The sequence below is a fragment of the Pleurodeles waltl genome, chromosome 4_1, assembly GCF_031143425.1.
Source record: "Pleurodeles waltl isolate 20211129_DDA chromosome 4_1, aPleWal1.hap1.20221129, whole genome shotgun sequence".
In the NCBI taxonomy this organism is placed as follows: Eukaryota; Metazoa; Chordata; class Amphibia; order Caudata; family Salamandridae; genus Pleurodeles; species Pleurodeles waltl.
The window spans coordinates 280202066-280221924 of record NC_090442.1 but is presented as its reverse complement, the minus strand read 5'-3'; the positions used below and the strand labels follow the sequence as shown (position 1 = coordinate 280221924).

The 19859-nt window shown below is 44.3% G+C and overlaps 1 protein-coding gene across 2 annotated transcripts in view; it reads right to left on the bottom strand.

Annotated features, from left to right (window-relative positions):
• Nucleotides 1-19859, bottom strand: part of MYRFL (myelin regulatory factor like) — a 689165-nt gene that overhangs the window by 558238 nt on the left and 111068 nt on the right. For both annotated transcript variants that reach the window (XR_011202270.1, XM_069228327.1), the window contains exon 3: nucleotides 10978-11036. Coding sequence is in view for 1 of the 2 variants with exons in the window: in XM_069228327.1 (XP_069084428.1) it covers nucleotides 10978-11036 (59 nt within the window). In the remaining variant the exon portion in view is untranslated. The remainder of the gene's footprint in view (nucleotides 1-10977; nucleotides 11037-19859) is intronic.

Sequence of the window (19859 nt, the reverse complement as noted above, 5' to 3'; positions counted from 1 at the left end):
CTTCCAAATATAGGAGAGTGTGTAAAAAAGACATCTATTTGAGAAATGCCCTGTAATTCACATGCTAGTATGGTCACCCCGGAATTCAGAGATGTGCAAATAACCACTGCTCCTTAACACCTTAACTTGTGCCCTTTTTGGAAATACAAAGGTTTTCTTGATAGCTATTTTTTACTCTTTATATTTCAGCAAATGAATTGCTGTATACCCGGTATAGAATGAAAACGCACTGCAGGGTGCAGCTCATTTATTGGCTCTGGGTACCTAGGGTTCTTGATGAACCTACAAGCCCTTTATATCCCCGCAACCAGAGGAGTCCAGCAGACGTAACGGTATATTGCTTTCGATAATCTGACATTGCAGGAGAAAGTTACAGAGTAAAACATAGAGAAAAATTGATGTTTTTTTCACCTCAATTTCAATATTTTTCTTTTTCAGTTGTTATTTTCTGTAGGAAACTCTTGTAGGATCTACACAAATAACCCCTTGCTGAATTCAGAATTGTGTCTACTTTTCAGAAATGTTTAGGTTTCTGGGATCCAGCATTGGTTTCATGCCCATTTCTGTCACTGACTGGAAGGAGGCTGAAAGCACAAAAAATTGCAAAAATGCGGTATGTCCCAGTAAAATGCCAAATTGTGTTGAAAAATTTAGTTTTCTGATTCAAGTCTGCCTGTTCCTGAAAGTTGGGAAGCTGCTGAGTTTAGCACCGCAAACCCTTTGTTGATGCCATTTTCAGGGGAACAACCACAAGCCTTCTTCTGCAGCCACTTTTTCCCATTTTTTTGAAAAAACGAAATTTTCACTGTATTTTGACTAATTTCTTGGCCTCCTTCAGGGGAACCCACAAAGTCTTGGTACCTCTAGAATCCCTAGGATGTTGGAAAAAAAGGACGCAAATTTGTATTGGTTAGCTTATGTGGACAAAAAGTTATGAGGGCCTAAGCGCGAACTGCCCCAAATAGGCAAAAAAAGGCCTGGCACAGGAGGGGGAAAAGGCCTGGCAGCGAAGGGGTTAAATGTGGTACATGCAACAGGATGTTTTTAACAAGTGTAAAAATATAAAGCTTTTATCATAATGTATTTATCCTTCTTTAATACATTTTTATGTAATTATTATAATGTTGTTGTGAGTATGTTTAGTTTGTTTGACAGATTGATGGTCTAACTAAACTAATTTTAAAATCGGAAATCACCCAATGTGTCTGCAAAACCTTTAAAGATTGATAGGGATGTTCAGGATCTCACAGAATGTCAATCTAAAATTATGTTCTCCACTAAGTTATGTGAACAGCTTTCAAACTTCTTCACTGGAAAATGTAAAAACACAGTTGAGATACTGAATCTGAAACAATTACCACCCCTCTTTTATCAATCGTCTTCTTTTCACTCCAACAACCAAGTCCTCTCTTAACAGTTTTAATTTTAATTTTCAAAATCCGTTTTATATAAGCCATACATCAAAGTCACTCTTCAGGATCCTTTTTTGATTTCTGCTTGTAAAATGCATGCATACACGTGCCATAATTCTGGACAAAGAAATTAAACTGATTTTCAACTCATCTATATATGTTGGTCTGGTACCTGACATGCAGAAAGAAGCAGTGATCAAACCTCCCATAAAAAAAGCCCTCCTTGGACTTATCACATCCCAGTAGTTTTTGCCCCAATTCTCTCCTTCTTTACCTTTTGAAACTCATAGAAGAAACTATTATTCTTGCAATTACAGAAGTACGTGGAAGTGAATGTTTTTTATATAGCATTCAACACGCTTGACTACAATATCTTTGTCAGCAATACTACTCAAACTGTTTCCCCAGCACTATACTCCTCTGATCCAAAGGAGAAAAAGTATGAAGTCCCAGAGAGATAATTTTAATTTTATCTAGGATTGATTTTGGTAATTCCCTATGTTTGTCTAATCCTGAAAAAACATTGCTAGTCTTCAATGGGTGACAAATGCTGCAACTGGACTTAGGAGAAAACGAGCCTTTTTTGGCTACATAGTAGTTCAAGGCCAGGGCCATAATCCATTATGACATTTGCATTAATATTGTGGGGTTTGTGGCCAAGAAGTTTGCTCGGCACAGACCAACAAGATGTTTAAGATCCTCTTATATTTTCTTACTACACATCCCCAAATGGCACACTACTATGTATGGGGACAGAGCTTTTTTCCTGTAGTAGCCATTAAATAGTTGAATACACTCCAGTGTGTCCTCTGCAAATAAACTGTTTTACCCCCTTTCGGAAATCCATGACGTCTTTATTTAAGCAATAACACATGAATCAGCAGAGAGAATAAAGATTGCAATAGCTGCCAAGAAACCACGATTGTGTTGTATGTGTGCTATAAAAATAATATAACCATAACCGCATCCTGGGTGTTGCTCCTGGGTTTGTTAACAGTTGAACTTTTTCAAGGCTTAGTTAGCAGCCATTCACATAACACTCCATAGAAAGCAGCTCCGTTTATAAAACAAATCTTCGACATTAAAAAGCCTGCTGGCTTGCATATTGTGCACACAACTTCCTCATTGTGGTCTGGGTTGTGACTAGCCTGATTAACCACACCCCAGACCGCAGTAATGATGCAGTGCACTGGAAATCACCATTTCCTCTTTTGAAACTTTCACCCCCAATTCAGCTGAGATAATACCACTCAGTTCTGTCACGTGCTTGATGGAAATTGCAGAGCAGCAGTGCTTAATTTGTGCTTGTCATTCCCGGTGCTGAGCACCAGCACTTATTTCTGAGGGCCAGCGCTTAGTTTTCTGTCTCAAGCATTTACTGCCAGCAAAAGACACGTGGGAAAGACGGAGGAAGAGAAAAATTAAAAAGCGTCAGAAAGGGGAAAAGCAGGAAGCTGCAAGAGTGAGCTGAAGGGGCAGGGAGTGGCTATAAATGGACTGAAGAGGCCCGAGGTGGCTTCAGGATTACGCTGCCTCAGGATTATGTGCTCGCACTTTTAATTGCAGCAGCCGCATGTTTAAGAGGAGGGCTTTGAGCACCAGCACCTTTTTATTTACAAATTAAACACTGCAGAGCAGGTGTATAAATTCTCCGATCTGGCATTGAAAAAACACCGGTGGCGTGATGGATTGCCTCTTGTAACCCCTGTCCATACGGAAATTACTGTTTGATGAGTAAACAATATTGTCCTGTTATTATCTAATGGGGGAAGTGAGGTTTCATGCCAAACTAATTGCTATTTTATCTAAACTTGTGTTTGAGGTAATCTGACTAAATGCTCACTCTAGGTGATTATGGCAGGTAGAGAACCCTGAAGAAAATGCCCCTCTGCGCTGTGCAGGTACATATTGTTACCTTTTAATGGGAATCTCAGTTCATTTTTACTAACTTGTCATGTGCTGAAACATGTAAAGCAAAAACTGCTGAATCTTCTTTTGGCTTTAGGCGTTTGAACAAACAGATACACTATGATTTGTTTTTATGAAGAGATGAAATTTGTTGATTCTCTACAGTAAGGACTTTGCATTATTTATATAATTGTTGACATGATTTAAACTTTGACAACATTAGTTAATAAAACTAATATTGAGTTTAGCTGTATTAAAATTTTTGCACAAGGGTTATGGTCTTTGTTGAAGTGTTTTGACTACATTGGAATGGGAATAGTAATCGTAACCCCCCAAAGTCCAACACTTTCCCTACTGTTGCTTAGACTGGAGGAGGAATAGTGAAATTAACCCTTCTGAAGTCCTCTCTACTGTTGCATACATTGACATGGGAATAGTTGTCGTAGTTGGACTCTTGCTCTAGACAAGACTGTTGGTTTAAGGATGGCAGTACTTATGTTTGTAGGCGACTATGCCAATCCTACAACAAAACGCAACTGTCGTCCCAACCCTTCCGGTTCACAAGCAGCACCTCACCAAAAACCCAAAACAGTCAAAGGTGATTTGTGGCAGCCTTTATGCATTAACTCAAAAGCGTGACATCTCAGGGAGCATCGTGGTTAAACGGAGATTACAAAATCACAACAGAGTACGGGGTTCATAAAATCTAAAGAGGGATGAATCGAAGATGTATCAACTGCAACACCAAGTCCCTCATGATCCTCTGTTAGAGGTGAGGTATCAGTAAAAAAGGGTGCTGTGGAGAGTCTGGGGGACACGGAGGGGAGTTTCTTTTACAGACTAGGTGGTCTCACTCACTATATAGTGTCATGCTTCATCATATGACCACCTAGCCCCACCCAGGTAGGACAGTGCCATCTGGGCGGACTCGACCTCACTGTTAAAGGAACAGGAGGGAGTGCGTAAATTAAATCTGGTTCTGGAAATAGAGGGATCCAGCTAAACTAAGGAATAAAAACACCTAAACAGATACCTGTGTAATTATTTAATAAAGGTTCTGTTTGATGCGGTTAAAAAAGTGAAGATGGGGACACCTCTCTGAGAACAAGGACTCACAGGGTCACCTATCTATGAGGAAGGAGCCAACATGTTTCTGCCCTCAGTTTTGAGCTCAGGAAAGTCTTGGGGCATTCATCAGGGCGAAGGATCCCTGCTACTCACGCTCGAAGTATCAATAAGTGCTGTGAAATTTATAAAGAAATATATGTAAAGAGTGTGGGGGGTCAACCTTGCCTGGGGGCTACCTGGGGGGTGGCCTTATGGAGAAAAAACAGACCGCAAATGAGAATAACACTGTGACACAGCAATACACAGCAAACCACAGCACACGTGAAGTATCAAATCATTCAGCAGACAGAATTACTGGGTGCGCAGGGCATACATCATATAATATATGGGTAACAGTTCACATCTGAGTGGAGGACAATAAAAAGGGGGATGGAGAGAAACAACTTCTTACCCTGTCCCTAAAGGCTATTGGCCTCTGATATCCTCGAGAGGGAGTGCCCCCTTATTTGTCAGACACTAAGGTTTAGGAGAGGGAGAGAGGGAAGAAACAGGTGAGGGTAACAACATACAGGAAAGGACGGGGGGAGAAATATATAATAAAGAGAGGGGAACAGAGGGGCGGGCGGGAGGCGGCCTCTAGGAAAGTGGGGCCCCTAGGTGAAAAGGGCACCTCCTTGCATCCAAAACGTGAAAGGCGACTAGCACAAAGAAAGGGTAGATGGAAAACACGTAAAGAAGAAAAAAGGAGAAAGAAGAGAGAACAGAGAAGAAAGAAAAAAAGAAGAAAAAAGAAGGAGGAAAAGAGAACTGGAGAGGGGAAGAAGGAAGAGAGAATAAGGAAGGGAAAAAAAGATGGGGGAGAGTGGGGTAAATGGGAGACAGGAAAGATTAATAGGCTGAAAAAGAGATAAAGAAAAGAAGCAGAAGATAAGTTAGAGAAAGAGAAGGGAGAAAACATGAAGGAGACGAGGAACACGTTGATGGCATCTTATCTGTGTAGTCCAGAAGAGGCCAGGTCACTCACTGCATCAAAGGTGGGCGCTCACTGTACGCCTACGATGTCCTCTCTCAGGACCGCTTGAATGGAGTGGCCTGGGAGAGGCGTGTTTATATAATGGTAATTGCCCAAGAATATTGCGATCAGGTGGAGGCAATCACCGCCGCCGCCCGGGTTCAGGCGTGGAAAGGGTTAATAACCCAGAAGTACGGCCTCCGGATCGTTGTAATGCCTGGGGACCAACGTCGAGGAGACGCTGGGCCCGGAAATGATTGCGGAGGTCGGTGGAGAGACCCCACCAGAAAGCCGGCTCGGGGGCACAACCCTAGCGCGGGGACGGCGTCACAGAGTGACGCGGTCACCGCGGAGCCTGCCGGGAGATGTAGTTCCCCGGCGGCCGGTGTGAATAGCCGGGGGACTGAGTGCCCGGCGTTCCATGGCCTAGCGGTGAGGCCAAGAGGCAAAAAATGGGGAGAGGGAGAAAAGGGGGTGCCAGGGGAAGAAAGGGAGGAAGGGGAGGAAGGGTATATAAGGGAATGAAGGAGGAGGGACAGAGAGAGTAAAGGAAGGAAAAAGACAGGGGACAAAGAGAGTGAAAGAAAATCGGGAGAGGATAGAGACGGAGGGTGGGAGGGAGTCTGCGGTTAAAAAGGATAATAGGGGAGGAAAGGTATATCAGGGAATGAAGGGGAAGAAAAAGAGAGAGTAAAGGAAGGAAACACAGGGGGCAGAAAGAGAGAAAGAGAGAGAGAGAGAGAGAGAGAGATATTCGGGAGAGGATAGGAACGGAGGGTTGGGAGGGAGGGTGCGGTTAAAGGTGGGGGAAAGGTAGACAGTGGGTTGGGAAGGAGGAGAGGAGGCCCAGTGGGGTGGAGGGAGGGGAAAGGAAAAGTGAGCTGTAAGCTGAAAAGAAAAAAGATGGATAGAAAGGAGGACTCAAGTGGAGACACGAGGGGCATAAGGAAGAAAGGGATGAGGGTAGGGGGGAAAAATAGTTAAAAGACAGGAAGAAAGAGGTGAAATGTGCAGGGAAGGTAGATGGGTACGGGATACTGGGGGCACAGAAAGTTGGTGCAAAGGGAGGAGGCAAGGGAGGTAGGAAGGCTGGTAATGTTTGGTAGACTACCAGTGGAAGGTCTAATAATGGAGAGAAAACCAGGGTATCTCATCGTTCAGACCAGCGGTATCAGTGTGCAACCTACACACCCAGCGTTGTTCGGCCCGAAACAGTTTATTTGACATGTTAGGGGTTGACGGGGGAAGTTGATCGAGAACTGTCCAGGACATATCATCTGGAGAGTGATTTTTTAGCAGGAAGTGACTGGTTAGTTTGGTGGCGTCGCGTTTACACCGGATCGTGCTTCGGTGTTCACAGATCCTCGTGCTGATCTTTCTGGGAGTCATCCCCACGTATTTGAGTAGGCAGGGACATTTGATTAGATAAACCACATTCTTGCTGTTACAGTTCGTAAGGGATTTTTGTACCCATGGGGTTTTGAGGTCAAGGTTGATGGTGGTGGACTTCCTGGTTAAGCGACACACACTGCAACTGCCACAAGGGTAGTGGCCTGCTGGAGGAGGGATATGCCAGAGCGTAGTCTGTCTGGAACGGGGCTATTCTTTAGGTCTAGTATGGACCACCATGTCACGTATGTTAGTTGCTCTCTTGTAAGCATGTAGGGGCGGGTTGAAGGGTAAACCACCTGATGTGAGAATCTTCCAGTCATCTTTGATAATCTTCTGAATCTTATTGGATAAGGGGCTGAAAGTAGAAACACGCACAATCTTCTCAAGGTCTGGTTTATCTGCCCGGGGCAGCAGTAGTTGGTCCCTGTTGTTGTTGCGTGCTCTTTTGCGCGCCTTGTTGACAAGGTGTGTGGGATAGTTCTTTGTTTGTAATTTGGTGGCAAGTTTATCAGCATGTTTGCGGTAATCAGCTACAGATGAGCAGTTCCGTCTCAGTCGTAGGAACTGTCCCACAGGGAGGTTATCCTTCAGAGCTCGTGGGTGAAAGCTCTGGTATTGAAGCAGATTATTGCGGTCCGTGGGTTTATAGTATACTTCTGTTGTCAAGCCACCTTCATGCTCATGGATGAAAAGGTCAAGAAAAGGTAGTTCATTACCACCTGTGGTCTTGGTGAAAGTGAGGAAGGGGTTGGCCCCATTGAGCCAGCCAGCAAAAGCAAGGGCCTCTTCCTTACTTCCATTCCACACCATCAGGACGTCGTCAATATACCGCTTCCAGAGTTTTATCTGGTCTCGGTAAGGGTTGTCATCATGGACGACCACAAGTCTCTCTAAGTTGTCGACGTATAGGCATGCCAAACTGGGGGCAAAGGTACTGCCCATTGAAGTCCCTTGCGTTTGTAGGAAGAAGCTATCTTCAAACTTGAAGTAGTTCCTCATGAGTGCAAGGTGCGCTAGGTCCAGTATGAATTCAGGTGGGGTTATAGATTCACCCATGCTTGTTTCTAACAGGTTACTGATTACTTCCAGTGTGGCCTCCTGGGGGATGTTAGTATATAGGGATTCCCCATCTAGAGTGATCAGGAGTTCCTTAGTTTTGTCAAAAGATATGGATTCCAGTAGTAATAGGACATTGGTGGTGTCCTTGAGGTAAGTGGGGATTCTTCTCACTAATGGTTGCAAGAAGAAATCAACAAACTTAGACAATGGCTCTAGTGCTGAGCCTATCCCGGATACTATAGGTCTGCCAGGTGGGGGAATCTTTTCTTTATGTACCTTTGGCAGAATGTAGAAATAAGGGATCTTAGGGTTAGTCTGTATTAGGAAGGCTCCCTCGTGTTCAGTGAGCCAATTGTTCTACATGCCTTTAGTTACCAAGAAGGAAATTTCTTCTTGGATATCAGGGGTGGGGTCACGGGCAAGACGTTTGTAGTGTTTGGTGTTACCCAAGAGTCGTTCACACTCCTCTCTGTACATCGTTTGTGGGAGAATCACCGTTGCTCCGCCTTTATCAGCTGGTTTAATAATGAGGCTGGGATCGGATGTCAAACATGTAAAGGCCTCGAGTTCATTCTTACTCATGTTGTAGAATACTCTGTTGGATGTCTTTGAGAGGCCATTAATCTTAAGGGACACTGATTCTCGAATGCCGACAGCTCGGAGGCATTTACCCCTTTCTCACATTAGCAACATGTATCAATCACACACAGGCAATGAAGAAGATGCAGGAAAGTTTCAACAAGGTTTATTTTAGTAAAACTGCAATCTGCGATAAGTTGTATGGGCTGCAATGATTAGGATAATGAACAGTGCAAGAAACAGAATAGTAAAGACAAGAGTCATTAATACATAGACCCCCACCATGTTGCAATATCACGAAATAACATGGAGTGTGCAATATGTCCTAATACCCTAGCATAAAGGCCTAACACCTAACCTAGAAGAGAGCTAGGTATGTTAAACCTCAATCTGCCAATGCCATGTCCATGAGAAGAGCCCCCAACCCTCGTTACCTTGGAATGAGGTCTCTAGCTCAGACTCCGCAGGAACACGAAGACTGGGTCAGTGTCAAGGCAACGTGCTGCATCAATAGCAGCGATGGCATCTGGTCGGAATCCCTCTCACTGTCTGATAAAGTGAGGAGTATTTATACAGATCTGCTTGGACCCCTGATGTAGGTTTGTTCCCAAACAATAGATAACAAGGCGTGCTTGGGATGGTAATTAGTATAAAGAATTCCCTAGAACGCATTAAAAGTGAACACCTACAGTTTGTTTGTATTTGTCGCCTGATCTTGACACCTTAGCACGGTGGCACTGATAATGAAAATCAAAACATGGGCCTAAGTCAAAACAAGGCAGCCATCTTAAAATAATTAATTAAATAAATGTGCTAAAACAGAGCAAACTAAGTAGAGTAAAAGTCACTGGGTGACGGCGGCATGAGTCTGCAAGCCACAGGCTATCTAACTCCTGTATCCCATTAAAACAAACTAGGATTCACTACAATGTAAGTCATACCCCTCTGAAGTCCAACATTTTCCTTAGTGTTGTTTAGACTTGGGTGGGAATAGTACATCTAAGCCCTCCGAAGTCCAACAGTTTCCATACTGTTAGAGTGGATTTATATTATTTTTAACTTTTTAGTTTGTTTTTTATTGTTTAAAATTCTGTTTTAAGAAAAATACTTTTAGAAAATATTACTTATATTATTGTAAATAATTATTCTCTCCCTCCTGTGTGTATTTATATGTGTGTGTGTAAATATACATATATATTGTTGTAGTTAGGCTGTGCTGCTGGGCACCTTGCTGTTCTTTGTGGACTCCATCTCCCAGGTTCCTTTGGCCCAAGGAGGACGGGCCACGTCCCAGCCACTTCCCGATCTTTGCTGCACGCTATGGAGCGTCTTAAGACCCCTCATGCAGCGGGCAGCATGTTGCTGGGCACCTTGTTGTTTTTTGTGGACTTCATCTCCCAGGTTCCTTTGGCCCAAGGAGGAGGGTCAAGGGGTCAGCCACCTCCCGATCATCACCACGTGATATAAATCGCCTTAAGACCTCACGCAGCATGGGACACCGTGTTGCTGGGCACCTTGCTATTCTTCTTGGAGTCCATCTCCCAGGTTCCTTTGGCCCAAGGAGGAGGGGCCACTAGCAGGGAAGAGGCTGGCGGAGAACCAGGTTGTAATCAGCAGGGCGGTGCTGAGTTCAGCGCCACCCTGGCTGATTCTAACCTGCACTGCCGTCAGCCGGTCTGGAACATTGTTCCCCGAGCAGGCAGTGGTCCTTTGGCGGTCCGATCATCAAACTCTTAATTTGCCGGTCTGACTGCCAAAACGGCGCAGTTCATGACTGCCACGGCGAATCTAGTGATCTATTGACCGCCAGAATCGTATTGAGGCCCTTAGTGCTGTTTGAATTTCTTGCTCTTGTCCATTTTGGATGTGAGGACGCAGTTAGTGCTAATAGAAAACACAGTGCAAAAACCACAAGCTAGTCAAAAAGCATCTGCTCCTGTTTTAGCCATACATGTTCTTTCCGTAATCCCGCAATAGGATTTTTGGATTTTGCCTCAAATGGACTTTAATTACACAACCAGGCTAAGCGACATTTCGGAAATGCGAAATGCCAGGAATTACCCAAGATTGCACTGAACATAATGAACAGTTCGCTTAGGCCTATTTTAAACATGGTATCTCAATACAATCTAGCGACCAAACCCATTTAAAAGAATAGTGGACTGTTCACTGTAATAAACTAACAAGTCAGCGCAGTAGATTCTGTGGAGGTCCACAGTATTCCTTGAGAACACTCCAGTGCGCACAACGTGTCTACAGTCACTTCACTCCCTATGGGAACAACTGCTTGTTTGCACTCAGTGTACAGATTCAAGTCACCCCCGAGGCCGTAGCTGGGGCGCCAGCTTAATGTTCCTTGAAGTTAATGGCTCGAAGTCGTCTTTGACTTCCAACTAAGCAGCACATTAATAATTCACTGACTCTCTAGCATCATGAGAACCCCTCCGGGACTTGTGGAAGGTGGATCCACCATTACCAGTCCAAGAGCAGCAGCAGATTCATCACAAAACGACCACACAAATTAATGAACACAGCGGCATAACACACCTTTTATTTGGGGAGGAGAGCATCGTTCCGATCCTGAATCTGGTGGGGAATCTGGCAATCTGGTTTTCGGTAAGAAGAAAAAAAAAGATATGTTTATTGTACTACTAGGACTTAAAATATTACAAAATCCATTAGAATTTATGAAATCAGTAACGCCAATATTATAAAATAAAATATATAACAAATATAAAAGAGTTAAGGTGTGTCGTTTTCAGGTTGGGATTAAAGTGCTAGAGTTAAAGTCGCATGCTGTTTCATGGCACTTTATGGAAAAAGAGCTACATAGTAAAACTCCAAGCTTAGAATGAGTTATTTATAGTTTGGCCGATGGTAGTCAGTACAGCTGAAAGGGAAAGAGCCTATTGTATCAGTCACCTCAAAAAACAAATTTAGAGGTCTAGCATTTTTGGTGGCACATTTTCCCTGAAAGTGCTGCGCTGAAGGGGAATTGTTTTTGAGAAACAAACTCCTTAGAAGCGACTGTTCTCCCTGCACATCTAGGTCAGTTATTAATTTCCCTCTTCACGACCACCATGGTTGTTACATGAACAGGAAAAACACAGAATCTGAAAGCCTGCCCTAGGCAAGGGGTGACTTTCGACGCTGAGATTCCAGCAGCCCTGTGGTTGGCTACTTTGAATGGCAGAGCTACCCCAGAAGTAAGTCAGAAACAAGGTGGTCCCCACCTCTGAAGGAGGAATGGAAACCACAACGTTGGCTGATAGGACTTGTTCAATTGTTTGGTGGTTTCTAAAGAATGTAAAGGGTCTAAAGAGGCATAGCATGGCTCATCCCCCTATTGCTGGCAATAATGTCACAGTTCATTTACATGGTTTATTCGTAATTTGTGTGATCCCATAAATTACTTTCACTTTCGGAAGTGCTATTTATCACTCGTTTTACAACTGTAAAAGCACTTTTTTATGTATGACGTATGCAAATAAAACATTAAGCAAGACGATATTTATTTGACGATTGTGGATGACATATTACATATTCTATGATAGCTGTTAGGCTCGTGAAGGAAGCATTTTAGTATGCCAAACATAGAACAAATAGGTTAACATAAATATGTAATACAATCTATCCTTAGGATTCCCTACCTTTTTGTAAAACAGTAAATATTTATGTTAACTATGAAAACAAATGATCCGAGCTATTTCCAGCAGAGTTCAAACAGACAGAATATAACAGCTAATTATCCCCGATTGCCAAATAATCCTTGGAATAGTTCATATTAATGTTCTCTGCTAAATGTTGCTTAAATACAGATATGTTATCCTGATAATTTGTTTTAAAAACAGAAATACTTCAGGTCCTGATATATTTTGTTTGGTTAATTGAAAATAAAATTGCACAATTTGTAACCTGTCAAACTCTTAAACAACAGAGTCAGAGTTAGTATTAGACTTGGACTGCACCTTTTTTTAACATACATGTAGCAAATGGGCCCATCCATTTAATCCATCTAGATTTCTTGCTTTCTGTCTACACACACAGTTTTCGACCTTTACTGTGAATGAGTCTTACTACCTGTGTCGCTCCCATGGCAAATTCATGGTAAACAGACTGTCAGTGCTAACCGGCAGTGTCCGCCTTTTAAGATAAGGCTGCTGTTGCGCAGCTAGGGTGAGAGGCTCTGGGCTGATTGCACATGAACACACACCTGTGCATATGTGTGCCGACTGCACATTAGATAACCATCTTGCTTAACCCAGTATCTACACATAGGTACTGTGTCTCAAAAGGCATTTTTCAAGGATTGGTACTGACCTGCAGAAGGCTTTATAATGTGAGTGGGAATTCATAGATTTGTAGTGCATAATTAAAACCTGTGGTGCTTAACTGAATGACACATTGCAAGTAAAATGCGCACCAAAGTAGAATTTTGCCCTACTTAGAAACACAGGATCCAGTGAGGTATAATATTTGAATAAGCATCCATCCCAAGTGTTTGTTATGCATCATATCTACACTCCTCTTTGTGGCCCTTTAACAATTATTATATTTCCCTGGTGCAGCTCATAATCAGACACTAGGCCTCTCTCCCCCTACTGGGCCAAGTTATTTACTCTGCTGGTCAACAGAAGGAATACAGGCCTCCCTACACAATAGAGCCATTAGCAATGCTCAACCCGGTTCTTTGGAAAGGAAGGGATGGGGAGGAAATGTGCATCTGTTAGGTTGTCACACTGCACATGTGCTGGAACAGCCCAAGCCCACAGAAACAAAGAGGGGAGGCCAGACCTCTGCAGCCAAAAACAGGAGGAGCTCCACTTTGACGTTTTGGTGGGGAGGGGTCAGTCAGCTCTGTGAGTTGGGGAGGATCCCATGGAAGTTCTTTTCAGAGAACACATGAAGCCGACATCTTAATATGTCCCAGCATGCTGTGGAGGAAGGGTAGGATAGGGGTGGAGTGATGATGTGGCGCCCTAGGATTGGTCAGGGGTGCTTGGCATCTAAAACGTCCATACCCACTTAAAAACCCTTGCATAAGGGAGGGAGTGATAAGAAGACACTGAATCTGGGAGTAACAATGACAAAAGGATGCCCAGCTGGAAGATGAAGACACCTGATACCACTGCACTGATGGAATGAGGGACTCTTTGACTCCAGCTGACACCAAGAACTAGCATAGGTCTCTCTAGGGCCAGTAGTGCTTGCTTCCTTATGCCCTCTGAGGAACAGTTGTGGGAACTGACATGCTGGGGACCCTAGATGGTTCCCCTGGGAGTATTGCGGACTGGTCCATGACTCTGCTCAAACAGAAGTACCCTGTGGGATCCAGGGAGTGTGGGAGAAATGGGGTTCTACTGCCTGGCTTTGGAGGGGCTGTGGAAGATGCTGCACAAGCAGGAGTGAGCCCCAGGAGCTCATGCAGAGAATGCCAGGTGACCTGAATAAAATAATCATGGTGGCTAGAATTGCCACCAGGAGCAGAATAAGCCCAGAATGTCTAAATCAGGCCCTTAAGGACTGAGAAATCACTTAGAGAAGTTCAGCCCCTGGGGTCCAGGCAGGAAATGAAGCATGTGGTGCTTCACAATTCTCCTGGGGATGGCCAGGACCACAGGAGGCAACACAATCTTATTTAGTATTTTCCCACTTGGGAGACACATGCATGGGACCCCTTCTCCAAACCAACCTTGCTCCCGGGTACCCCATCATCCGGGGCCTGCTGCAAAGGGAAACTGTCTCGGGAGGGCCCATGCTTCTGGTAGTTAGGTAGGTAGGTGTATTGCTGAATTAGTTCCTTAGTGTCAGAATGCACTTACTGCTCCAGTTGTTTTTTCACTTGTGCACACTGATTTAATTGTCCATTTTGATAAGACTTTTTATGATATCCTACTTCTGAGTTCTGAACATTTAAAATCAGCGTGACCTGTCTGATTCCGTACTTTCTAAGGTTTCTATAAATTGAGTCTCACTCTACTGCCTTCCAATATGCCCTTTCGTAATAGATTGTCAGTCATAAACGCTTGCATGAGCATCTAGTTAGAAGGAGCAATATATGATTAGAAGTGGAATGTAAAAGGTACGAAAGATGCTTCAGACATTTAAACAAATGAGGACTATGTGAAATTCGTGCCAATATTTTTGAACTGCCTGTAATACCAATAGCTCAGTAACCAATGGTTCATGGACCTGTGCCATAGGGAGGAACTGCGTTGACACAATTTGCCAAGCTTTATTTGGGGACAGAGAACCCCCCTCCCACCCACACACACCCATACACACTCACACGCACGCATCCTGGGCAAGAGTGAGGCTTGGTGTATGGTGTATGATTTGAAGCAATGTTGATAAAGACATTGATTAAAAGGCATGCAAATGTTCACATCACAATGTTCTATAATGTTGTTTTGTTTATTTAAACAAGCTGTGTCTTTTGAAAGTTAAATTTACACTGTACACATTATGGGGGTCATTCTAACTCTGGCGGGCGGCGGAGGCCGCCCGCCAGAGTTCCCCCGACAGAACACCGCTCCGCGGTCTGAAGACCGCCGCGGTGATTCTGTGTTTCCCGCTGGGCTGGCGGGCGACCGCCAGAAGGCCGCCCGCCAGCCCAGCGGGAAACCCCTTCCCACGAGGAAGCCGGCTCCGAATGGAGCCGGCGGAGTGGGAAGGTGCGACGGGTGCAGTTGCACCCGTCGCAAATTTCAGTGTCTGCTGAGCAGACACTGAAGTTCTTTGTGGGGCCCTCTTACGGGGGCCCCTGCAGTGCCCATGCCATGCCAGGGGCCCCATGACACCCCATACCGCCATCCTGTTCCTGGCGGGCGAACGCCATGGAGGATTCCTGAGGGCAGCGGCCAAACCGCCGCGGTCAGAATGCCCTGCGGGGCACCGTCAGCCTGTTGGCGGTGCTCCCGCCGACCCCGGCCCCGGCGGTCGGAATGACCCCCTATATCTGCTGAATATACAGGTGTGCGGAATAGATTGGCTATTAAGTGACTGGATAGAAAAGGGATACAGAAAAAAGGAGATAAATTTGTAGAAATTGTGAATTTTAAAATGGTCTATGGCAAGTGATCACTTTTTATTGAAAACAAAGGACTTCAGTCATTTAGATCTGGCAACCATAGCAGAGATTTTTAAAGCCATGGTTTAGAATTATGTATATTGATACAAATGTTTCATTTGGAGAGGCTATGTTGTGTTATGTTGTGTTATGTTATGTTGATCCACTTTCATCCTCAGAAATATACCACCAACTTCAAAACCACCACAAACTACAGAGATGCTGTCAATATAAGCACCATATCAAAAGTTGAATTTGCTCAACTACAAAACAATTATGGCACCACAATATATCAATGATGGTCGTTGCCCACCTTCAAAGAATTCACACACTAAAATCTAAACATTTCGAAAAACAGGAATCACAAACCTAAAGTGTCATATGAGAGAGATGATTGCTAATCACAGCAAGAAGTACAATTCTTTTTATTTGATTCTCAACAGATCACACCTAGAAAACCCACTATTATCACATTTACTCACTAAATTAATACACCACTAGTAGCTCCATAACATATTTTCATTGTCAAATGCATTCCTCATTACCATAGTAGTAGCAACCACATTTAGCTCTTCCTACACCACTCGAAAAATCAAGACTCAAGACCAATTATGTGACCTGGAAAACAAAAAAAAAAAATGTTTCCTCTTTCCGAACATAGCACAAGTAACTCCCAGATGATGCCTGCCTCAGTCTTACTACCATCTTAGGAACAACTGGCACACCCTACAAAAACCCAAAGCCTAAGGTTAATGTTTGATTTGCCTTGATACCCAACACCAACATTGGACCTCTTTGTCGGTGTATCTCATCGGTTCCTGCACCTCCTAAGATGTCTGATCTCACCCCTACCCCGATACACAATTTAGCAGTGGTCTGACCTACCACCCTGCTTTGAATTCCAAAATAGCTAAATATTTTAATTTAATTGCTCTGGCAGGAAATATACCACCACCTAATTAACAAATCAGTAATCTTTATTCAATAGTAACTTTCAAAAATTCTTTCTTTTCCTGCTCAAATATCAACTTACTCATCTCACAGCTATCCAGAATGCTGCATCAAGATTATCAGAGGGGGGAACCCTGCTGCCCAGTCATCCTCAACTCTAAATACTTTACTATGTCTACATGAATGCCTGTGAAATATTCAAGATCCTCTACTTCTCCCAAAATGTATTCAGGGATAGACTTTGAATACCTCAACAACATTAAATAACATGCAATGGGATGAGCTTTCCTGTCATTTTATTTCTTTGAACAGATGATACCGCAGACCAGGCACAGCTTCACAGTCCAGGGGGGTCAGAATTTAGAAAAGATGAACACCAAGGCATACAATCACAGTTTCAAGAAGAAACTAAAAACACTCCTCTTCTGATATTTGTATAATTGCTTGCTTATCACAACTCTATTTGAAGAGGATTCAATTAGCTGTGCAGTTGTGCAGTGGTACTTGTACCCAGCCACCAAGTTTATTGGAGAGTTTAAGCTAGATTCAAACTAATGCAGGTAACAATTAGTGCTGGCAGAGTCAGACCCCTATTGACTTCTGTGCTTCCTCCAATCCTGGCATAAGCACTCCCTGTGTTGTTTATGACACCTTCTGTTGACCAGGTTGGTGTTCTATAAGAGATGTGTGGGGGCACAATATAAACTTTGGATGAGTACTTCAGGGTCTAAGTGAAATCACTAATAACCTCAGCTTAGCTCTCCTTGGCTGTTTAATCCAAACAGAAACATTTGTTCTATCAGGGAGAAAAACTTCAATAAAGATAGCATGGTGATGAGACATATAACAAAATAACTTTTCAAGTATGATTACTCCTGAATCCACAATAACATGCATAATTTTATTCATATGTCTATACAATTGGTCAACCCTCCCATTTGTAGGGTATGACCAGACTGATCCATTCAAACAACACAAAACAAATAGGTGCCCCAAGTGACAACGCAGTGAAAGGTGGAAAAAATTGTGCCACAACAAATGACAAAAAACAGAATCTGAAACACGTCGAGAACTGAGATCTCTAAAGCAGCCAGTAGCACGTGGTCACTCACAACATGAAGGCCACCATGCAACCGCCACCAGCTATCCATGGTGGTGTCCAAGCAGAGACAACCCATCATACTTAGTTGTCGAGGGGCCAAATGCTGGGCAGGCCCTCCACAACTTACAGGGCTGACAGTGGATACAAAGAATGTAGTGCTGCATCTCCTGGGTGACCACATCCTCATAGGTGGTGATTTCAATGAGGTGATGGTCCTGCTAGTTAATCCCACAAATGGGACAGGGTGTCTGCAAGGGGGATTCAGGGATGGCGAACTGGGCTGCCAGCCTCAGACTCTGTAATGCATGGCGTATTTGGAGTCCAACGGCCAAAGAGTACACTCACACATGTGCCAAACATGGGTCACAGTCATGAACCTACCTCATTCTTCTGTTGGTCACGGATGATCTTGTGTGGTTGCAATCATTATACACAAGCGGCTATCCATGGTAGTGTCCAGAGTAGAGACACCCCACCATACCTGGTAGTCAAGGGGCCAAATGCTTGGCAGGCCCTCCACAACTTGCAGGGCTGACACTAGATACAAAGAATGTAGTGCTGCGTCTCCTGGGTGACCGTACCCTCATAGATGGTGATTTCAATGAGGTGATGGTCCTCCTAGTTAATCCCACAAATGGGACAGGGTGCCTGAAAGGGGTGTTCAGGGATGGTGAACTGGCCTGCCAGCCTTTGGCTCTGTAATGCATGGCATATTTGGAGTCTAACAGCCAAAGAGTACACTCACACATCTGCCAAACATGGGTCACGGTCATGAACCTACCTCATTCGTTTGCTGTTCACAGGTGATCTTGCACACAAGCGGCTATCCATAGTAGTGTTCAGAGTCGAGACACCCCACCATAGTTGGTAGTCGAGGGGCTAAACGTGGGGCAGGCCCTCCACAGCTTGCAGGGCTGACACTGGATACAAAGAATGTAGTGTTGCGTCTCACGGGTGACCGTACCCTCATAAGTGGTGATTTCAGTGAGGTGACCCCACCATACTTGGTAGTCAAGGGGCCAAATGCTGGGCAGGCCCTCCACAACTTGCAGGGACGACACTGGATAAAAAGAATGTAGTGCTGCATCTCCCGGGTGACCGTACCTCATAGGTGGTGATTTCAATGAGGTGATGGTCCTGCTAATTAATCCCACAGATGTGAGAGACAGTGCCTGGAAGGGGGATTCAGGGATGGTGAACTGGGCTGTAACACATGGTGTATCTGGAGTCCAACGGCCAAAGAGTACACTCACACATCTGCCAAACATGGGTCACGGTCATGAATCTACCTCATTCTTATGCTGGTCACAAACTTGCTTGCCACTCTGGGGGTATATATCATTCCCATGGGAATTCAGACCACTCTCCAGTAATTGTCCAAGTGGGGAGTCCAGGACGAGAGCATCCCCCAGTGTGGCAATTAAATGCCTTGTGCCTCAATGCAAGAAGGCTGTGCCTTTTTGGACCTGAACGAAGGGTCAGTGGAATCTCCCAGGGTGCTCTGGACTTCAGGGAAGGCCTGCATGCGATAAATTACACAATACCACCTCAAGGCTCAAGAGAGGCCAAACCAGCAGTGGATAACGGAGCTGGAGGCCCGTATTGCCCACCTTGAGTGGGAATCGAGCCTGGGAGAGGTAGCGAGTCATCAGATCGTGGTTGAAAAGGCAACACTGGAGAAACTCTACCTTGACAAAGGGCACTGATGCCGGATAGTATCTACTAGGAGATGCTGTCCAGTGCTGCTTGGCAACCCACAGGGCAGTCAATCGTGTGATCCCAGGAATTGTGAGGCCACTGCATTTGTGGATCTTTTTTTAGGCGCGATAGGAAAAGTAAATGGGGATTTACCCTTGTAGACCCTATGTGACATGGACTGGGGAGAACTGGCACAACACATTGTAGTGGAGGAGCTGTAGGATGCCCTCAAGGATATGAATCCAGGTAAGACTCTGGTACCCGAAAAGTCCCAATTAAATACTATTAGAAGTTCAGATGTGTTTGCTGCCAACCCTGCTGGCTATGTACAATGAAGCCATAAACAATGCCATTTCCCTTATGGACTGGACTTGTGCAAATTGCAGTCCTATAAAAAGAGGGGCGGCCACCTAAGGAGTCCTCCTTATACCATCCAATTTCACTGATTAACAGTAAGCTCATAATTTATGCCAAAGTGTTAGCCAACAGGATCCTTAAAGTCCTGGGAGTGCTGGTCCACCAAGACCAGCGTGGCTTCATACCACTGAGTAGCACTAGACACTGTATATGTGGAAGTCCATTCCTTCCTGGCATACCAACACCACCTTG